This window comes from Plecotus auritus, assembly GCF_963455305.1.
Source record: "Plecotus auritus genome assembly, chromosome: 8".
In the NCBI taxonomy this organism is placed as follows: Eukaryota; Metazoa; Chordata; class Mammalia; order Chiroptera; family Vespertilionidae; genus Plecotus; species Plecotus auritus.
In genome coordinates, this window is record NC_137782.1 from 127572086 (window position 1) to 127593435 (window position 21350).

A 21350-nucleotide genomic window follows, 5' to 3' on the forward strand; every position below is an offset into this window, starting at 1 on the left:
AGAGTAGAGGCAAGCCAGGGCGAAGGGGCTTGGGGTGGTTTGAGGTACTCCAATCTGTGCGGTTTGTTTTGTGCCTTCCCAGAGCTTTTCGTGTCTGACCTTGACATTTCCATGCCCTTACTTACAGCCCTCCCTGACCAAGGCCTCACTTTAGTCCTTTTAAACCATTTGCCAGAGCTTTCCTCTCCTCTTTGCTTTTGCACAATCATTTTCTTTTCTAAGAATTCTTCCCTCCAGGCCTGGACCGGCTAACTCGCTCCCAGTCTTCAGAACTCTCTCAGGTCATATTCTCCCTTCACTCCCCACTTTGGCTTAGGGGCCCATCTGTGTTCTCCATACACAATTTTTTGTTTCCCTCTACCTTAGCACATGGATTGGAGGAGTTAGCATTTCTTGTTTCAACAATTTGCAAGCTACCCCTTGGGATCGTACTATAATAATTTCTAATGAAAGTGATCATTTCATTAATAATAATAACCACAATAACTTCTAATAAGGTTGTTAGAAAATTTAAATAGAATGATTGCTTTTTTTAAATTTAATTTTTTAAAAAATCTATGGAAAAAATATACTCCAGTGAAGATTAACTAAAATAAATAAAAGTTTAAAAAAGATAAATATTACCAAATTGCCATTTAAAGAGTTTTATCAGTTTACTCTTTATAAGAAGTATGAGAAGGTCCTACAATCGTATTTTCAAACTGATGAATTTTCAACAGTCTGATGGAAGAAAAATAACATTCAAATGTCATTTAATTTCTGTTTTTCTAGGTCACAGGTCAGCAAGCTTTTTCTGTAAAGGGTCAGATCTTAAAGATTTTCAGCTTTGCAGGCTGTAGGGTCTCTGTTCTAACTGTTCATCTCTGCAGTGTAGCCTGAGGCAGGCCCAGAGAAAACATAAATGAATGTGCATGGCTCTGTGCCAGTAATGCAACTTGCTGGCCAGGTTTGGCTTGCGAGCCATAGTTTGCCATCCCCTGCTGGAGGTGAGCGCCTTTTCATATGTTTAAGGACCATTTGTATTTATTATTCTGTGAACTATCCATGTCTTTTGTCCATTTTCTTTATTGGTTGTTGGTCTTTTTCTTAATGCTCTCCCTAAGTGCTTTTTATATATCAGTCCTTTGCCTCTGTTACATATTTCAAATATTTTTCCTATTTGGCATTTGTCTTTTGACTTTGCTTACAGTAATTTTTTTCAATTCAGAAGTTTTGGGGGATCATTCATTTTTTTTAATTTAGCCAATATTCTTTGCACATGCAGCAGTGTGGGCATGTAGCAGTTAGCCAGAAAATGAATCACTTTTCCTATGAGCTTGTCATGAATAAGGTGATCTCCTCGGGACCCAACCCACCACAACTCAATCAATGGTCTCAAATTTGGGGATTTTAGAAAGTACTGTAGTTTCTGTTTTATATTATTTCCCTTTATACTGGGAATCCTGTGAGGGCTGAGAACCTTTATGGCTCTAGCCCCAAAGGCATTATAGACCCACAGTAAATTTTTATGGAATAAATAAAGGAACCATTTATTGATCTATAAAATCTTGGGGGGAAATTTTAGCAGTGGAATATCCCCTCCTGGAGAGGGTTTGGTGAAAGTGGTGCTTTCATACACAACTAATGGTAAGATAAATGAATGTATCACTTTTGAAAAGCCACTTGGCAATATCTATCAAAAGGCATAAAAGTATGTATCCTGTTTGATACAGAGATTCCTTTTCTGAGAATCCATTATAAGGCAGTAACTAAAAGAAACAAGCAAAGTTAGAAGTGTGTGAAGCACAAAAATATTTCTTCCATCATTACTTTTAGTTTTAAAAAAGTAGCCACCCTAAATAATCAAAGATAGAAAATGCCTTTTGTAACTTGGGGTGGATTCATGGGGTAGAATGCTGTGTAGCCATTGTTAGGCCTCTTGAGGGGAAGGTGATGGGCCAGTAAAGAAAGATGTTGGACACTGTAGGAGACGTGTGTCCTGCAGGGAGGGAGGAATAGGTGGCGCGCAGGAGATTTTTAGGACAGTGAAAACACTCTATGTGACATGAAAACATGTCACCATACTAATACATTTGTCCAAACCCATAGATTGTACACCACCCAGAGGAAATCTTAGTGCAAACTATGAATTTTGAGTGATACTGATGCATCATATAGGTTCATCAATTGCAACAAATGTACCACTCTGGCAGGGGGATATTGATGATGGTAGAGGCTAGACATGTGTGGGGCTGGGATTATGTGGGAAATATCTGTACTATAATCAAGTAGATATAAATTAATATCTACAAATTTATATGAGGGAAAATAGAAGAGAAGGAAATTCACTTTACTATCTATTCAGTTTGTGAGATTATAGTGATTTTATAAATGTTTTCCATCCTCTACTCTTTTAATGTTGCACTATTATATATAATATATGTATTATATATACATGCACATGCATATATACACCTACATACATCTATACACATATTTACCCGCATGTAATAACACTATTAACTGGACTTTTAGAACTTGTGTATTATTCATGATTTAATTCAGTAATTAAAGAGAGATACTCCATAAGCAAGGCACTGTGCTGGATGCTCTGGAAATCCAATGTGACTCATGGATTTTGCCTTCAAATTTCTCACTGTTTATGTGGGGAAAATAATGATTACATAACTAATTGTAATACAGCTACATAAAGTGCCGCCTAATTTGGAGGGACTAATTAATCACACTCTTCCTCCCTTTCAGACTCCAAGGAGCGGGAAAAGCGTCAGAATACAGTATCCGCTTCTGCAGTGGTTAGGCCAGGTCAGAGAATGGGTCAGGGCTTCTGTCTAGCTCCCCTGAGTCCGAGGGCTGCAGGACTGCAGGTCTGTCCCACTGCAGGGGAAGAAAAGTGAGAGGGTGGGTCAGGAGGGTGGCCGGGCAGTGGACAGCCTCTTCTGGGGTGCTTTTTGCTGGAGTATGAGGGGTGGAGGATAAGGGAAGAGAGGGGAAAATGAAAGAGGTGAAAGCAAAGGAGTGTACACCACAGCTTGCCTATGGGGACAACGATTCTCCAACACGCCTTCTTCCTGGGAAACAGCAGGCCAGGGATGGGAGGAGAAGAAAAGAAGCTTCTCCAGTATTCCAGGGAGGGCAGGAGGGTTAGTGGGAGTCTTCACTTTTCTGTGCGGAGGGGCAGAACCCCATTAAGAGACATCCTGTAGTGCCTTAAAAGTTCAGAGAAGGGATTATGCTGAATACTCCCTGATTCCACACAGGCTCCCATTATGATCGTGAAGGACTATTTTTAACACTTTTTTCTTTCCACTGAAGGGATTACAAGCTTTGGGGCCAACAAGAAAAGTTCAGGGAGGGAAATACATGTTCCACCTGCAGGGCCACCGGCAGACCTGGTCTGGACTGGTGCTGCTCTCTGCCCCCTAGTGTCTGCAGGGCATGGTTTGGTCTGACCCTGGGGGTGCAAATGATATTAGCCCAGGACCTCCACAGAGAGCCTCTTCCTGCCCAGGAAAACAATAACCCTGCAGGAAGCAAGATATAGCAATACATTTATTTTTATTTATTGAGGGAAAACAACGACAATAGCCCTCCCCACTCGGCTTCCTGGGCCATTAACAGCTGTCTGGATCTGCTCAAGACCAGGGTAGATCACTGGCCAAGAGGAAGTGACCTGGAGCGGAGAAGAGAAAAACAACACGATAGAGCTACAGTTTTGATGTTTGCAGAAGAATGACAAAGAAAGACAAGACAGTTTATATTAGCTCTGAAAATGAGCCCTGAGTCACCGTGCAGAACCCGGTGAGGCCCCATAAACTCCCTGGTCCTTTGGGGTTGCTTTTATCGGGCTTCTCTGGGAATCCATGTCTGAGATTGCTGGAGGCAAAAGAGGATGTTTTCTGATCAGCTAGCAGGACAGGATGGACTAGTTAAGCTAGAGGGAGAACAGTGGTTTCCAAGGTTCAGTTTAGTAACCATCTTGAAAGTTAACCTTTATAATAGGTGGGGTGAGGACAGGGTATGAAAGAAGACAGAGACAGACACTCAGAGGGATGAGAGGGTGGGATGAGAAAAGGAAGGAAGGAAAGTAGAGAGGGAAAGAGGGAGGAAAACAGGTAGATTAGATAGATAGGTGGATGGGAGAGAGGGAGATAGAGATGATAGATGATAGATGATAGATAGATAGATAGATAGATAGATAGATAGATAGATAGATAGATATTAGTAGATGATAGATATAGGGAGGAAGGAAGGGAGGAAAGATGGAAGAGGAAGGAAAAATGAAAGAAAGAAAACAGCCTTAGATGGTTTGGCTCAGTGGATAGAGCATCAGCCTGCAGACTGAAGGATCCCAGGTTCAATTCCCAGTCAGGGCACATGCCTGGATTGTGGGCTCAATCCCCAGTAGGGGGAGTACAGGAGACAGCCGATCAATGATTCTCTCTCATCATTGATGTTTCTATCTCTTCCTCTCCCTCTCTGAAATCAATAAAAAATATTTTTAAAAAAAGAAAGAAAGAAAACAGTGAGTTCTTTATTTAATGCCTCTCTTTGCCAGGATCTCGGATAATCCCTTTATGCTGGTCACCTGTCATATCTTTAACCTTTACCACAATTCAGCAGGCTAGGTAGGTAGTGTTATTTTTGTTTGAAAGATGAGGCTGAGCTGAGGCTTCAAATGCAGGTCTGCCTGGTGGGTTTCCACTCTGGTAAAAGCATTGGTTTGCAAATCTTTTCTAGAAAGCCCTCTCAGATCTCCATATCTCAACTTCACTTTTTTACTCACTTTTGTGTTTTCAGAGATCCTTTGGTACTGGAACCGACGGGTCAGCTTCCCTGCTGGAATGTTAAGCTCCTCGAGGCAAGAACTCTCTCAGTCCTCCCAGTGTTTGCTGAATATCAGTTGGGCAGAGTCAGTTTCAGCCTCCTTCACTGCATTCATTAATTTATTTTTATTGAAATAGAATTGATATATAATACTGTGTAGATCTAGGTGTTGATTTGATACATTTATGTATTGCAATATGAGTCCCATCATCACATTAGCTAACACCTCTAGCCTGTCACACAGTTATTATCACTGTTTCGTGCTAGAACAATTAAGATCTACTTTCTTAGCAACTTTGAAGTCTGTAATACAATATTGTTGTCTATAATCACTATGCTATGCATTAGATCTCCATGACTTATCTACTGATTGCAGATTTGTACCCTTAAACAACATCTCCCCAATTCCCCTGCCCCTGGTAATCAGCATTCTACTCTGTTTTTATGAGTTTAACTTTTTAATCCACGTATCAGTGATATGATACAGTATTTGTATTTGCTAACTTATCTCAATTTTAGCATAATGCTCCCAAGTCCATTCATGTTGTTGCAAATGGAAGAATTTTTTCCTTTTTATGGCTGAATTTTCTTTATTTATTCTTCTGCTGACAGACACTTAGGCTGTTTCTATGTGTTGGTCATTGTGAATAATGCTGCCATGAATATGGGAATGGACATGTCTCTTTGTGATAGTGATTTCCTCTCCTTCTTTGTCCTTGATCATCGCAATAGACGTAGAAAAAGCATTTGACAAACTACAGCATCTTTTGATGGTAAAACCCTCAACAAATTGGGTATAAAAGGAACATACCACAATATAATCCTATATAATAAAGAGCTAATATGCTAATTAGACCAAACAGCAGAACAGACGATCTTCCAGACGAAGCTGGGGCTGCGAGGGGCTGCGAGGGCTGAGCCCCTTGCACGAATTTCATGCATCGGACCTCTAGTAAAATCATAAATGCCAAACCCTCAGCGAACATCATCTGCATTGGTGAAAGCTTTCAATTGCATACAAAAGTTCCACCCTTTTACTTCCCTCCTTATATTTTTGCTGTCACAATTTACCTCTTTATATTGTATATTTATTAACAGATTATAGCAATAGAGTTATTTTTATTACTCTTTTCCCTTAACCTTTATCTTATAGTTAAGTGGCTAACACACTATCCTATTACAGAACTAGAGTTTTCTAAATCTGACTGTATATTTACCTTTACCAGTGTGTTGTATACTTTCGTATGTTTTCATGTCACTAATTAGCATTTTTAAATTTCAGCTTGAAGAACTTTCAGCATTTCTTGTGATGAAGTCCCTCAGCTTTTGTTTCTCTGGATAAAGTATTTCTCCTTCAGATCTGGATAGCTTTTCCAGATAGAGTATTCTTGGCTGACAACTATTTTCTTTTAACACTTTGAATATGTCATTCTACTTTCCTAGCTTGTAGGGTTTCTGCTGAGAAATCTGTAGATAGCCTAATGGGGGTTCCTTTGGAGGTTGCAATATTTTCTCGGCTGCTTTCAGGATTCTTTCTTTTTCTTCGATTTTTGACAGTTTCATTATAATGTATCTTGGAGAAGGTCTTTTTGCGTTGAGGTAGAAGGGTGATCTATTAGCTTTGGGAACTTGAATGTCTAAGGCTCTCCCAAGGTTTGGGAAGTTCTCAGCTACTACTTCTTTAAATAAACTTCCTGACTGCTTCATCCTCTTTTCTCTTTCTGGAACATAAATTATGTTAATATTTATAAGATTGAATCCCGTAGATCATGTAGGCTTTCTTCACTGTTTTACATTTTTTTTCTTCCCTGTTCACCTCTAATTAGCTTATTTCAAGGTTTCTGTCATCTGGGTTGCTTATTCTGTCTTCCATTTGATTTACTCTGCTGCATATTCCCTGTATTGAATTTTTTTGAATCATTGAAATTTTCAGCTCCAGAATTTCTGTTTGGTTCTTTTCTGTAGTTTCTATCTCTTTGATAAACTTCTCATTTTGTTCATGTATTTTCCTGATTTTGTTGAATTGTCTCTTGTGTTTGTCTCTCATTGTTTTCTCAAAACAGCTATTAAATTTTTTTATCCACTAGATTGCAAGATTCTATGTTTTGAGCTCAGTTATTTGGAAGATTATTATTTTTTGGTGATGACGTGTTTTATATATTCTTCATGTTCCTTAGTTTTGCATTGCTGATTTTGCTTTTGATATAGTGGACACCTCCTCAAATCTTTACTAGTTGTCTTCACATGGAGTACACTGTTTGTTGATCCTGTTATATCTGGGGTACTCTCTGACCTTATATTTATACACCTGTTCTGCACTTGTTGCTTCTTCTTGTAGCAAAATTCTTAAGTTTTTATGTCTTTTCTGCTTTTTACAACTCACCTCGCTGGTTGCTGGAAACCTTTCTTTTATTTTCCAGAAGGTGGTGCTATAGATCAAGTTTCCGTATTGACTATTTATGTTTTCTATTTTATTATCTGCTCTTCTCTTTGTACCTATAATTTTTATTTATTTTATTTATATTTCTATCATTTGGTGGGGATTTCAGAGAGAAGGAGAGATAATAAACAACGTATGTTTAATATGCTGTGTTTAGACTGATAGAACCTTTTTGGGTACAGTTTAGAAAGCATAAAACTTTGAAATGCTTATGCCTTTTGATGCATCTATTTCTAGATAACTAACCTGTAGAAATAATTCTGCTTGTACATAGGAGATGTATGACTCTAGCATTGATCATAATAGTGTAAAATCTGAAACAATAAGAAAATGATTACATAAACAACATTATTGTGGCAAGCGAAAAGAATGCTGCCCTGGTGGGGGGTAGCACAGTTGGTTTGAGAGTTGTCCCATACACCAAAGGTTCCATCCCTGGTCAGGGCAGGTACTGGAGGCAACCAATTGATATTTCTCTCTCACATTGATCTCTCTCTTCCATCCTCTCTCTCTAAAATCAATAAACATATCCTCGGGTGAGGATGAAAAAAAAAGTTTAAAAAAGAATGCTGTTTATTTGTCTGGAAATCTCTATAAGAAACATTCTTAAATTTAGAAAACAATGTATATTTTAATTCATAATTACCAGTGAATATAGATTATGGAAAATTTAATTGCTGGTGTCAGTTGTAGGTCCTGACAGATTGACCATGCCCTCTGACTCAAGGCCAGGCATGTCCCATGTTCTCATACTTACCTAGAAAGGGAAAGCTCTTCACCCAAAGGCTCTCATTCGGTTGAGTACATCATATAGTGATCATCACTGGACACACTAAGCCTATTGCTTATCTATAGGATGATTATTTTCTTCTCTCACCAAGGAAGGACTCAAATTCCTCCTCTGAAAATTAACCTGTTGAGGTCATTCCAAAATGCCTACACTGGCTTCAATGTGTGATTGTATAAATTATCTATTACTGCATGGAAAATGACCTCAATACTTAATGACTTAAAGCAACATACATTTACTATCTCTCAGTGTCTGTGGGTCAGGGATCTGGGTTTGGCTTAGTGGGTTCTCTGGTTCAAGGTCTCCCACCAGGTTGCTTTCAAGGCCAGGGCTGTGGCCACCTCAAGACTCCACCAGAAGGGGATTCACTTCTAAGCTCACTGACATGGCTGTTGACATGATTCGGTTCTTTGCAGGCTGTTGGCCAGAGTCTAAGCTTAGTTCCTTGCTTTGTGGACTTCTGTAGGGCAGCTTGCAACATGGCAGCTGGCTTCATCAGAGTGAGCAACTAAGAAAAGCCAGAGAAAGAGCACGAGCAAATTAGAAGTTAGCCTTATGTCACCTAATCTTAGACTCATCCATCATGTTTGCTATGTTCTATTTATTGGAAGTAAGACACTGTGTCTAGCCCAATAGGTCCAGCCCTCAAAGGGAGGTGCTTGCATAAGAGCAGAATACCATCAGGTGTTGGGGGGTATCCTATAAGCTGCCTACACTTGTTGACAAGGCCTATGATGCTATATTTAGAATAAAAAAGATAGTTTGACCTTGCCTTTATTTATAAACTAGAGGCCTGGTGCACAAAATTTGTGCATTGGGGGGGGGGTCGGTCCCTCAGCCCAGCCTGTACCCTCTCCAATCTGGGACCCCTCGGGGGATGTCTGACTGCCTAAACCAGCAGTTGGACATCCCTCTCACAATCTGGGACTATTGGCTCCTAACCACTCGCCTGCCTGCCTGCCTGATTGCCCCTAACTGCTTCTGCCTGCCAGCCTGATCACCCGCTAACTGCTCCCCTGCCAGCCTGATTGACACCTAACTGCTCCCCTGCGGGCCTGATCGCCCCCAACTGCCCTCCACTGCTGGCCTGATCACCCCCAACTGCCCTTCCCTGCCAGCCATCTTGTGGCAGCCATCTGTGACAGCCTTCTTGTGGTGGCCATCTTGTGACGACATGGGGGCGGCCATCTTGTGATGACATGAGGGCCTCCTGCAAGGGTGCAAGGCCCACCTAGGCTTTTATTAGTATAGATTTGTCATCAAAAGAGGAGGACGGGTTGGGGGAGGAGGAAGAGGAGAAGGATGAAGGAGGGGGAGAAGAAAGAAGAAGCCCCCAAAATGTGATTAATATGTTATTCAAGGGGTTGCAGGAGTAAATTCAAAGGCAAAGATTTTTCTAGTATAGGCTAAAAAACTTTAGACAGGTACACCTCTTCATGAAATGATATCTAAGCACAGTAGCTTGCTTATCATGGTGTTAAATATTTTTCTTTCTTTTAACTTTTTGAAATAATTTCAACTTTAAAGTTGCAAGAATATGAAAAGAATCTCATACACTCTTTACCCAGATTCATCATTGGTGGATAATTATATTTTGAATACATTATGCATTTTGTCACATGGGAAGGCAAGCTTTGTAACTCTAAAGGCGTTGGGGTCTGGTGAGAGGTGTACAAGGTGGGCTGGAGTTGCCACCTCTCAAATGCTGTCTTCTCTCTCCTCCTGCAGAAAACCCTGAGCGTGCAGCCCTGTACTTCGTCTCAGGCGTGTGCATCGGGCTGGTCCTCACCCTGGCTGCCCTGGTGGTGAGGCTCTCCTGCCGCGTGGACTGTCAGCGGCGTTCCCGTTCCCGGAAGAAGTTCCTGCCGGACCAAGAGAGCAGCAGTGACAGCAGCGACAGCAGTGACAGCGAGGATGGCAGCTCTGACATCTCGGTCCGGAGGCACCGCCGCTTTGAGAGGACTTTGAACAAGAACGTCTTCACGTCGGCGGAGGAGCTGGAGCGCGCGCAGCGGCTGGAGGAGCGGGAACGCATCATCAGGGAGATCTGGATGAATGGGCAGCCCGAGGTGCCCGGGACCCGGAGCCTGAACCGCTACTACTAGGGCAGGAGCAGGCCCCCGCACCGCTGGAAGCAGGCCCCCGCACCGCCGGAAGGAAGGGAGCGGGGCTGCAGGGAGGGTGGGCGCAGAGCTGAACGCAGTTCTGCTAAGGGTACCGCGGACGCCAGAGACAAGCAGGTCACCCCCGCTTTCGAGCCAGGAGGACTGATTCCTCCTTTTGACTAAATGTATGGCGAAGTAGAAAACCCAAGTCGGTCCCTCCACCTTTCCGGGTCTTGGAATGGTGCTGAAAATCCCTCTCCAACAATGTGGATGGAGGTTAGAGAAACAGGACTGTGGTTTCTCTTGATTTCTGAGGATCCCAGAAGTTTCTGCAGACTTCATTGCCACGTGTTACTCCTTTACAAAAGGAAAGATGTGCCTAGCGCGAGGGCTAGGGGCTGCAGGGTGAACGTCACCCAGTAAACGCAGTTTTCTAAGTGACTCCATGGGGGGAGGGATTCTGAAGCAGATAGCATGAGCCATGCTCGTTATTTAAGGCTGATTTTTAAAAATCCTGTGTTGCAATTGCAACCTCGTCCGTTTTAACTGGCACCTCAGGGATTAAAATCCTATATTTTAGTATAGTTTCCACTTCATTCATGAAAATGAATAGAATTAATGTGTTATGGGAGATGTGTCAGTGAACTAGACAAATGTCAGTAACCTCAAAGGATGAAGGGTTTTATTTTAAATAGTTTATTAAAAATATATATTATCAAGGGTATTTGAAAATGCTGCATAAGAATAAAAGCTGTGTTTCCCCCTCCCCCACTTTTGGAGAGCAGAAAATTTTGTTATGACTTTAGAGAATCATGATTTTAAACATGTTGTTAAAAAAATAAAACACCACAAGTTTGGATTTCCAAGAAAAGAATTGAAATGGGAGGTGAGGAATAAAGTCAAAATTAGAATGGGAGAAAAAAAAAATAAATGTTACATAAAATCTTTTTGTTTCATGCCTATCTCTGTGGTTATCTTCAGTGGCATCCCTTTTGTCAGACCCTTCAAATAACTGGAGAATTGGTAGAAATGGAGAAACTGGAAAATGGAGCAATGGCCCCTGTGTGATTAGGGGCTTTTCGTTTTTGTTTGTTATATGTTATGGTTACAGTCCAGTTGAGTAATTGTTAAGCAGATAGAGAACTAGAAGACTTACCTAATGCTGGAATAAGATGGTGTTCCCACATGGAGAGAAGTTGGTAGGGAAGGAAGAGAAAACACCTCCACCAGCCTGATAGAATCGTGCATTCTGTCTGCTCACTCCCTTCTCTTGACATGCAGTGGGTTCCACAGTCTATCTGGATGCTTCAGAGCCTTCCTACTATCCATTGGCTTCATCACCATGCCAGAGGATGGACCGGAGACTTCCTCTGCTGGGAGAAATGGAGAAACCGGAAAATGGAGCAATGGCCCCTGCTTAACGAGGAGTCTCTGAGGTGTCTACTACCTTAGCAACCGGCTCTCTGAGACAGGGGCTTGAAGGCTTGGAGGGCTGTCTTCGAAGTGAACAATCACAATTCTCTATTTGACAAGGGGACAATACAGTGTGCTTGAAGCCCTCAGTGGCTGGCCCAATTATATCTTTTTGGGGGGCTCCATTGGCTAGTAACAACTACCAAAATTAGCATATCTGAATCTGGGTCCCAACCTTGTGGTTTCAGTCCCTGGACAGCAGTGCAGGAACCATCCCATTCCCCTGGGCTTTAGGTGAACAGATCTATCTTCGCCTCTAGCTCTTAGGAAAATGAAACAATGGGGAGCTGCCGCCATCCCCTGGGTGCACCCAAAGCTGGCAATGGGGAGGGATACGGCCCTTGTAAAGCAGCGGCTACTGGGACTGCCGTGGTGGAGGTGTTTGGGGAGACTCTGGGGCACCTGGCTTTCCCAGTTCTCCAATATCCTGATGCCTTTCTACCAAGTTCATAAGGTTTCAGTTTTTAGGGTGTTGGGGGCTTTGACTGGGGGAAAATGCACTAAGTAGCAGTTCCACCCACTGCTTCTAGATGCCAGGGATTCCAGCTTTTCAGCCAAAGATAGGGAAACCTCCACTGTTATCTTCCCTGTCTTGATGAAAGCAGTTTTATAATTTAGGTCTGTCACTCACCCCTGGTTCCAGTTTCTATATTAGGACACTTTAATTTGCAACAAAAAGATACCTAAGAGCATTTGTTGATTTATATAACCAGGAAGGGAAGCCCAGGATCTGGCTTCAGGGATGACTGGGTCCTAAGGTTCAAATGCTATCAAAAAGGTTAGTCTTTCTCAGTTCTCAGCTCTGCTTCTCTCAGTTGCTGATCTCATCTTCTACTACTTCAGATGAAACTGTAACATGTGTACCAGTATACTGTGTTGGATTGTTTGCTACTGATCAAGCTCCCACACAGCTCACATGTTCTGTGTGTGTGTGTGTGTGTGTGTGTGTGTGAGAGAGAGAGAGAGAGAGAGAGAGAGAGAGAGAGAGAGAGAGAGAAGAGAGAGATTCACAGTTTACTTAGTTCAGAAGATAGCATGAAAGGGATTTCAGTGCAGCTTCCCTGATTGTTTTCCATGATTCCACAGAGAAGCACTAGCTGACAGTTCAACATCTGAGAAGACGTGAGGAAGTGTAGGTGCCTTAGAAAGCTCCCACCAACTTCCCTTAAGAGCCTCTTCCTGTGCTGCAAGGCGCAAGTGGTGATTATTAACTCATGGCACATGTAAACCCACTCAGCTGACCTTCGCCATTGGCAGGGAGTGTACCATAGGCACTTCTGGGTTTATTGACATCATTCCAATATAAGGAAAGAGACATCGTGCTTCAAGGTTCGAAATTAAAATCACAGGGAAGGACTACTTGGCCTATCTTTTGTAGTGTGGCCATCCATGGACCAACCACTGTGGCCCAGCAGATGGGTCTGTCTAAGGAGAGAGTAGAGATAAGGTGTTGGGCAGACACTAGCAATAGCCACTGCATCACCCTTTCCTTTCTTTCTTGGCTCCTACTATCTCTCTTGATTTTTTTAAATCTTTCTTTTAATTTTTTATTGTTTGAAGTATTACATATAGTATTACATTAGTGTCCTTTTTCCCCCATTGACCTCTCTTCGGCCACCCCCTTCTCCTGCACATGCCCTTCCCCCCCCCGCCCCTGCCCCCCAGTGTCTGTGTTCATTGGTTATGCTTATATGCATGCATACAAGTCCTTTGGTTGATCTTTTACCACCACCACTACCACTCCTTTCCCCCTCCTCCCTCCCCACTGAGGTCTGACAGTCTGTAACATGCTTCTCTGTCTCTGGATCTATTTATGTTCGTAAAAATATGGAACACTTCACGAATTTGCGCATCATCCTTGCGCAGGAGCATGCTAATCTTCTCTGTATTGTTCCAATTTTAGTATATGTGCTGCTAAAGTGAGCACTTTTTTATCTTTCTTACTGTTATCCCTTTTTCTTACCCTCTTCAATATGGGTCTGTACTTCTAGTCTTGACCCTCTAATTTTCTCATTCCAAATATCCCAAGACATCTCATAGATTGCAATGGCTCTAACGACTGCCTACATGCTGATGATTTACAAAGTCATTCTCCAGTCCTGGCTAAGTTACAGACACATACAGCTCACTGGTCCTCAAATGGCTATAATAGGAGATAGTTGTCCTTCAGGCAATATTGGCAATGCCAGATATTTTGGTTGTCACAAGTGGGTGGGTGGGATGCATTTGTTATCTTGTAGGTAGAGGGCAAGGATGCTGCTAACCATTCTATAATGCTGAACCATTCCCATCAAAGCCCCAGCCTGTGAGTGAGAAAAATCTCCTTATGATTCCAGCCATATTTTTCTTCCAAACAAAGCCCCAGATGTGGTACAGTAGACATAAAGCATGTCTGCTGAGCCCTGTCCAACATCTTGGCCTGCAGAATCCATGAGCATAATAAATTGGTGGTTGTTTTATGTCACTAAGTTTCGAAGTAGTTTGCCAGGCAATATATGACTGGACAATTCTCCAGACTGCACTCACCTTCTCCAAGACCTACTGCTCTATCTATATTTTTATAGGTTTATGTTTCTATGTCAGTTATGATAAGACAAGTTGTAGAGTTACCCAAGTCAGAAGTCTGGGACTGATTCCAGTCTCTTCTATTTTAACCTTCACATATAACCAATTAGCAAATTTTCCCAATTTTAAGTTATTTGTATTTCTTGCATCAATCATTTCTTTACAGTCTAATTCAAACCCTTATTATTTCCTGCCTAGACACTGGTAAAAACCTCTAAACTGTTCTCTGAGTCTTGCCTCCTTCTATGTATATCATCCTGAATATAGATACCAAAGTGGTCTCTATTAAATGTGTCACTGCCCATGTGTCCATCCCTTCCCCACCCAACTTTCTTCCCGTTGCTTATTGAAACTCTTCAAATGCCTCTAAATATCATGCCAGGTCCCCATGCTTCATCTCCTGCTCCTCCTTCCTGCCCATTCCTTTCACTCTAATGATATTGAATTGCTTATCGTCCTCTTCCACACAGAATGATCTAGTCTGATCATTGTTCTGCCTAAAACACCTTCCCCCAATCCATTTCTCCCACTCTTCTACCCATCCTCAAGATTCAGCAAAAGCATTTCACCTACCAGGGAGACACAGCCAAACCTTCTCCAAGCGGAACTAAGTCTCATCCTCTAAGTTTCCATGTATTGTGTTTGTTATGATCATTGCCCTTACCACGTCGTTGTGAAATTATCCCTCTGTGCTTCAAAGGCAGGGACTCTGTCTTATTCTCTTGGGTCCGAGCAGGATACACAGAGCCTGCCATGTCATATGCTTTCAGCAATTACTTATTGAACTGTAGTAAAGCCTATGATGTATTCACCAAACACTATTTCCTCTGCCTCCTCGCCACATAGATGGGCTGCATTTCACAGTCTCTCTTGTAGTTAGCTGTGGCCATGTGACCAAGTTCTGCCCAATGGATTACAGCAGTCCTCCCTAAGTGACATTTACTGCTTTCTCTACTGTTAATCATTTCCTTGTGTCTTTCAACTTTAGAGTCTCCCATCTTCTTCTACATCAATTCATATGTGACCATGTGGTATCCTTTTCAAGTTCAATTCAGCATTGAGAGTCGTACAAAGTTCTTACAGGTTTATAAGGGTTGAATGTTCCTTCTTGAAGTTACAGTGGCTGTTCTTAACCTCATTGATGATCAGTTTTCTAGTTCCTCCAGCTTGAAGAAATAAAGGGAATGTTTTAAAGCTTAACCATTGGGAGTGTGCCTCTTGTTCCTCCAAAATAGTCACATCATTTATCCTTTTTATTCCTACTTTCAAGATCATCTTAGTTTCACTTGATCTGAGGCACTTGACCCTCAGATGCATTTAAAATCTCCTTTGTACTGGAAAAAAAAATCATTCAGTCAGTGCAAGAGGGACCTGCCAGATGAAAGTCTCTTTTCCTGGCCATCTTTCCTTCTTGTTTTCTTTCCTTCGGCAGTAGGAAGAGATCTGGGACTAACAGTGACAACAATAAAATGAAAAGTGACTTGCACTTCCAACTCCAATTTGAAAAACGCAAGGAACTCAGAGGCACTAAGAAGAAAGATTTATCTGGGCCTAAAGCCAGGCCCCATATCGGGGAGGCCATTCAGACTCAGAATTGCACAGCCAGCTCCACATAGTCAAAAAGATGTGGTGACGAGCTAAAAATTTTCCTTTGTACTCCTGTTAATTTACTTTTTTTTTTCATAGTTTCTCATCTTTTTTGCAGGGTATCTGATGTCTTATACCGTGTTATGACACCAAGTCTTATGTATGTCTTTGGAATGGAAAAACTGTTACCACTCCATGCAATATCTGTATATTTGTGAGTGAATTCCTTGAATAGAAAGAATGCATTTCTGAATTAGGAACTTTTGATAGAAAGGAGAGATGCATGAACAGAAATATATTTTCTCTTTATGACATTACAGATACTTTGCAGAATTGGAGTTTTCTCTGAACAAGGATGTGTTAGAAAGCTTTTGGAAAAGGCACCCAAGGAGTCAGTTGTAATCTCTTAGGGAAGAAATAATGTGGCTGAAAGTCAAGGGGGGGAGCCGGGGAGGAGAAAGGAAGGAGGGCTAAATGACTGAGGACCTGGAAGATGAGACATAGTTGCAGTAACTAGAGTCAGGTTTCAAATGGACTCCACCCAGGTGTCTATCTGAACTTAATATCTCCAGTGGAAAAAGAAGAGAGAGAAAGAAAGCCCTTATAGGTAGTTATAAGGGTGTGCTTTTGTCAGCCATATAAACCCTGTGAATTGTCTTCCAATCAGAATATTTATTTCCACCTGCCTCTTACGTTCAGATGAATTTTCATCCCTCCAACTAAGAATCCATCTGTTCATTGTATTTTCTGTCATTTGCATACTGTGGTATCCTTGGCAACCAGTCATTTGTTGCAGATACAACCCTTAGAGTTCAAAATTATGTCCTTATTCCAGAAACTATTCACTAAACAGAAAATATTTCTTAAGACAACATTTCTCAAATTATGTCCTGCAGATCCCTAATTACCATCCCCTGGAATCGGGAGTCCACAGAACACAGTTGGGAAAGCACGTTCTTAAATCATTAAAACTGAATGCAAAACACAGATTGAAACTGAAATTTGGAGTGAGTTCCTGCTTGTGTTCCAGACCTTGGAATTCCTGAGGCGTTTTCAGAAATTGTGGTCTATACTGGAACAGATCCCACAATTCAAATTATTTATGAACAATGTGAATTTAAAAGCATGAAAATACCAAGATACTTTTGGATGTTCTCTCCAAATATCTGAGTCAGTTTCAAACTTTCTGAACCAACTTGCATGTGGGTACAAGGACCCACAATGTCCCTTTTCCCAAGATGCCTGCAGGCCACAAACACCAGTTTCTTTTAGGTGATGGGGACCATAGGCAAGACTTCTCTAGGGACCAGGAAGGCAGCAGGTGCTGCAATGCTGCCCCTTTGTCTAACTCTGAAAGTGTGAAGGATTGTAAGAATGCCAGTGTTTCCTAATTGGATATGAAATAGAGTCCCAAGAATCAACCTTGACATATTCAAGTAGAGAGATAGGCAATTTGTCAATTGAGTTTAACTGCTTTCTGTCCCTGGTATGTAAGGGATATTTGACAGGTAATTTCTTATTTAACTGTCTGTCTCCTCCAGTAGTTTATAAATTCTATGAGATCAATAAATTAGCAAAGTCCTTTGTAGATATATAAGGTATTCTCAGATATGAGAGACACTGGCTTAAAAGGGTAGAGTTTTGTGGGAATGGGTTTAGGCAGAAAATATTTGCTATAGTTTTGTTACAGAATCTAGAAGGTCTGACAACTGATTAACTGTTGATGGATGGGAGACAATGGAGAGGAAGAGGAAGTCAAAGAGAAATGAAGTTGTTGAAGTCCGAATTATTTAAACTTGTGATATCATTAAAATAGTAGTAAGATTAATAACATTTGAGGATAGTTTCATTTAAATAATGTTTTTACATACATTATGTTGTTTAACAGACACAAGTAAATCAGTGGGGAAAACTTATTTTTTTTGGGGGGGGGATTGTAATTAATATCTGTTGCTTTTGTCTATTCAATATATTTCTCCCTTTTTTCAATTTTTCTATATTGGAGTATGTGATTGAAGCTAATTCATAGCTTCAAAGATTCAATAATTAGCCAATTTTCATACCAGTAGATGTGGTGCTAAAGGTGGTCACTGAGATTAAGAAGGTTTTTGAGTCCAGCCAACATGGCTCAGTGGTTAAGCATTGAGCTATGAACCAGGAGTTTACAGTTTGATTTTGGTCATGGCACATGCTTGGGTATGGGGCCTGTAGGAGGCAGCCAATCAATGATTCTCTCTCATCATTGATGTCTCTATCTACCTCTCCCTCACCCTTCCTCTCTGAAATCAATAAAAACATTTTTTAAAAATATTTTTTGAATTATGTGTGACTTAACATCAAAGCCCCCAGGAACTACTGATTGGGAAAAATACACTTTTTGTTCTATTAAAAAATATTTAACATATTTCCACACTTTAGTTATGTGATTGGGTACAGGATGGCCAGTCCCAAGTTAGCCCAATGAAATTTAACTATAGGTTTACCAAGGCAGTGAGAGTAGAGCCTGACTTAGAAAAAGAAAGTCAACATGTACACACACACACAAACAAGATAGGGGATGTGGGTGAAAAGGGAGGAGGAGAGCGAAAAGAAGGGGAAGGGAGGGGAGGTAAGAGAAGAGATTCAATTTTACACAACACCATTTGAGTTTCTAGATTGAGCTCAGGGCTCTTGTGGTTACAGAGGAAAATATTCCTCATCCCCCACTTAAGCTACTTTAAATTAGATTTTTCATTTGCAATACAAAAGATTAGGTAAATACAGTGGTGGTGTGTTTGACTTCAAACATATAGAATCTCTGTTTCCAGAATGATATTTTGGTGAACTGTAACTCAGGAGAGAAGTTATAACCAGGGATAAATATTTGAGACCCATTTGCATGAAAATGATATTAAATCTCTGGTAGTGACTGAGGTCCACAAGAGAAAGGATGTGGAGAAAGATGAGTAAAAACAAAGAGCAGGATAATGCTTAGTCATAGGAACTGGCAGAGGCCACTGGAGAGAAGAAAGAAATGGTCCTTGGAGTTAAGTAGAGGTCAAATAGAATGAAGATTGCCAATGGGTGGCAACTGGAAGTCATTGGCTGTCACTGAGGCAGTGATTTGTAGTCATGATCTTAAAAATTATTATTTTAAGAGGATAAGATTTGGATCTCCCCTTTTATAACACATTAACCTCCATTGGCATTTGTATAAGACTTGAGTAAGACATTATTATCTTATTAATCTTTAAAGCTTTGTATCTGACATCCAGTAGGTGCTCCATAAATGAATTAATAAAATGCAGCTGTATGCACAGAATGTTTTATTTGTGAAAATGGATTTTGTCAGGGAAAACATGCTACTTACAATGTGCTTCAGGTTGAGATCTGAGAATACGCCTCTGGCATAACAACATCCATGATTTAAGGCCAGTAGTTAGGATTAATCAGCCGAGGTAACTGCAGAGTCCAGTGAATGTGAACAGGTCAAAAAACACTGGAGAGTTGAATTATAGACTCAGACATACAAAATAAGCATTGGACAGGGATGGAAACATTTTGTATTTATGACAAAAGAAGGGAAGAAGACAATCAGTCCTACATCTTTAAGCTCTGAACAAGGATGAGTACCGTAAAAGCTGGTCCGTAAATCATTCTCTATTTTACACTTTTCTCCATGTTTTAGAAAGGAAGGCATTTTTGGAACAGGGTGGAAAATAGGTCTAATTCTACATCTTGTCACCAGCCAAATGGCAGTGATGACCTGGATTGCTGTGAGAATTGTGTGAATCCCTGGAAAAGAATTGATGGCTGTGATTGATTATTGGTGTCTGCCATGGATAAGAGAAAGGAGAAGAATCCCTAATTTCATTCAGATTTTTGCTCAAATAACACCTCCTTAGAGGGGTCTTCCTTGATTATGATATCTAAAATTATCATTTTATTTTTCTTTAGAACACTCAGTGTGAGCCAATATTACCTCATGCCTACGTGTTTTATTGTCTGTCTTCTCTTCACTGGAATATAAGATCCACAAAGAATTCACTGGTGTATTCCCAGGTCCTAAAATAGAGCCTCTTCAACAAACATTTGTTGAATGAATGAGTGATTTTCATGCTCTGTTTTAGTCAAATTGGGCTAAGACAAAATTTACCTTTGAGACAAGAGAACTCACAAGTCAGTATAGTAGATGGACAGTTGCACCCCTTTAAAATTTTTTTTATTATTCTTTAGTGAAAGGAAAGGAGAGTACAATCCCTATAACCCAAGTGAACAAGTACGGACACCCACTGAAAATTAAGTTTCAGGAAAGGATAAACAAGCATAACTTCCCTCCCCGTCTCAGAGGCTGTATTTGGAGCACAAGGCTGGACCACCCACAGAGACGGGAAGGTTGGCTGACACATATTGTGTGTGTTGTATGCTGGCTCTTCCACCTTAATGGAAGACTTGCTTAAAAACAACAACCAGAATCTTGAGAGAGAGTGAGAGCAATGAATCATACCATTGTAGTGACACTAATTTAAGATTCAAAGGGTTTGGGAGGCACAACTGTCAAACAGCAGGATGAGCGATGCTGGGCTTGAAAGCCTCCGTTATAAATGAGTGAGCACACATTTACCAAGTAGCAGGACAGAAATACACAGAGGGAGGCCCCAGTTGAGTTATTTCATTGCTTGGGGTTGGGAGCCAGAGTGTAAGAATCCCAGAACTAAGTCCCACTTAGGTCTCCCCTAACTGAATGCTTGATTTCCCTGGAGGAATCCTTTGTGGACAGAAAGGTAACTCTGATCCCATTCAAATGGAACAGGTGTCGTGGTGGCCAAGATCTGGGAGGCAGAGTGAAACATCAGAGCCAGGAAGAATGCTGAACACTAAACTTAGGGGCCAGGGCAGGGGTGGGAGCCATAGCAAGGCCAGCAAGTGGGAAGCAAGGAGAAAATGAAGGTAATTAGAGGTTCCAAGAGTATGTTGGTGCCTACAGTGAAGAGTAACAAAGGATTATTATGGAGACTGGGGGAAGGCCAAAGGAAAAGGCAGTGTTTACATGGCAATGTGACTGCAGTTGCAGGAGAGTTAAGGGATTGCCAAGTGGGAGAAAAATGGACACGTGTGTTCTATTTATTCATAATTTATATCTGCATAAAACTTCCAAAAATTTAAGGCAGCTTTCAAGAATAGAAACAGTTGCAGTACAGCTGTTAAAATAGAAATTTAAAAAAATGTTTTAAAACAAGAAGAAGAAACAGGAAACAAAATATGTAGGAAAATCTGATTATTTTAACTGGACATTGACCTTAGCTCTGAATTTCCTAGTAGTCAAGGAAAGGGGATCATGGGAGAGGACAATTTTCATAGCTGGCAGTCAAAGAGAGCAAAAGGCTTAAATACCAGGTGTTGTTTTTTTTAACTCAAAAATCAGAGAAGGGAACCTGCCTGTAGGAAGAGGTGGAGTACCAAGAGGAACAGCAAAGGGAAATTGAGGGATGAAGTGGGCAGGACCACACCACATAGATGTCTCTTTCTTCCTGTGACATGGGCTCCACACTCATGCTCACTTCTGGCCATAAACGTTCTAGCTGCT

At 41.1% G+C, this 21350-nt stretch overlaps 1 protein-coding gene across 8 annotated transcripts in view; it reads left to right on the forward strand.

Moving 5' to 3' along the window:
* The window catches only part of EVA1A (eva-1 homolog A, regulator of programmed cell death), a 55347-nt gene extending 44241 nt beyond the window's left edge, over positions 1–11106 (forward strand). For 3 of the 8 annotated variants that reach the window (XM_080685914.1, XM_080685913.1, XM_080685912.1), the window contains one exon: positions 9783–11076. In XM_080685914.1, the coding sequence (XP_080542040.1) occupies positions 9783–10159 (377 nt within the window). In that variant the 3' untranslated portion in view covers positions 10160–11076. Of the gene's footprint in view, positions 1–9782 lie in introns of all 8 variants that reach the window. The other 5 variants (XM_080685915.1, XM_080685911.1, XM_080685909.1 and 2 more) reach the window with 3 other exon arrangements.
* The last annotated feature ends 10244 nt before the right edge of the window (positions 11107–21350 follow it).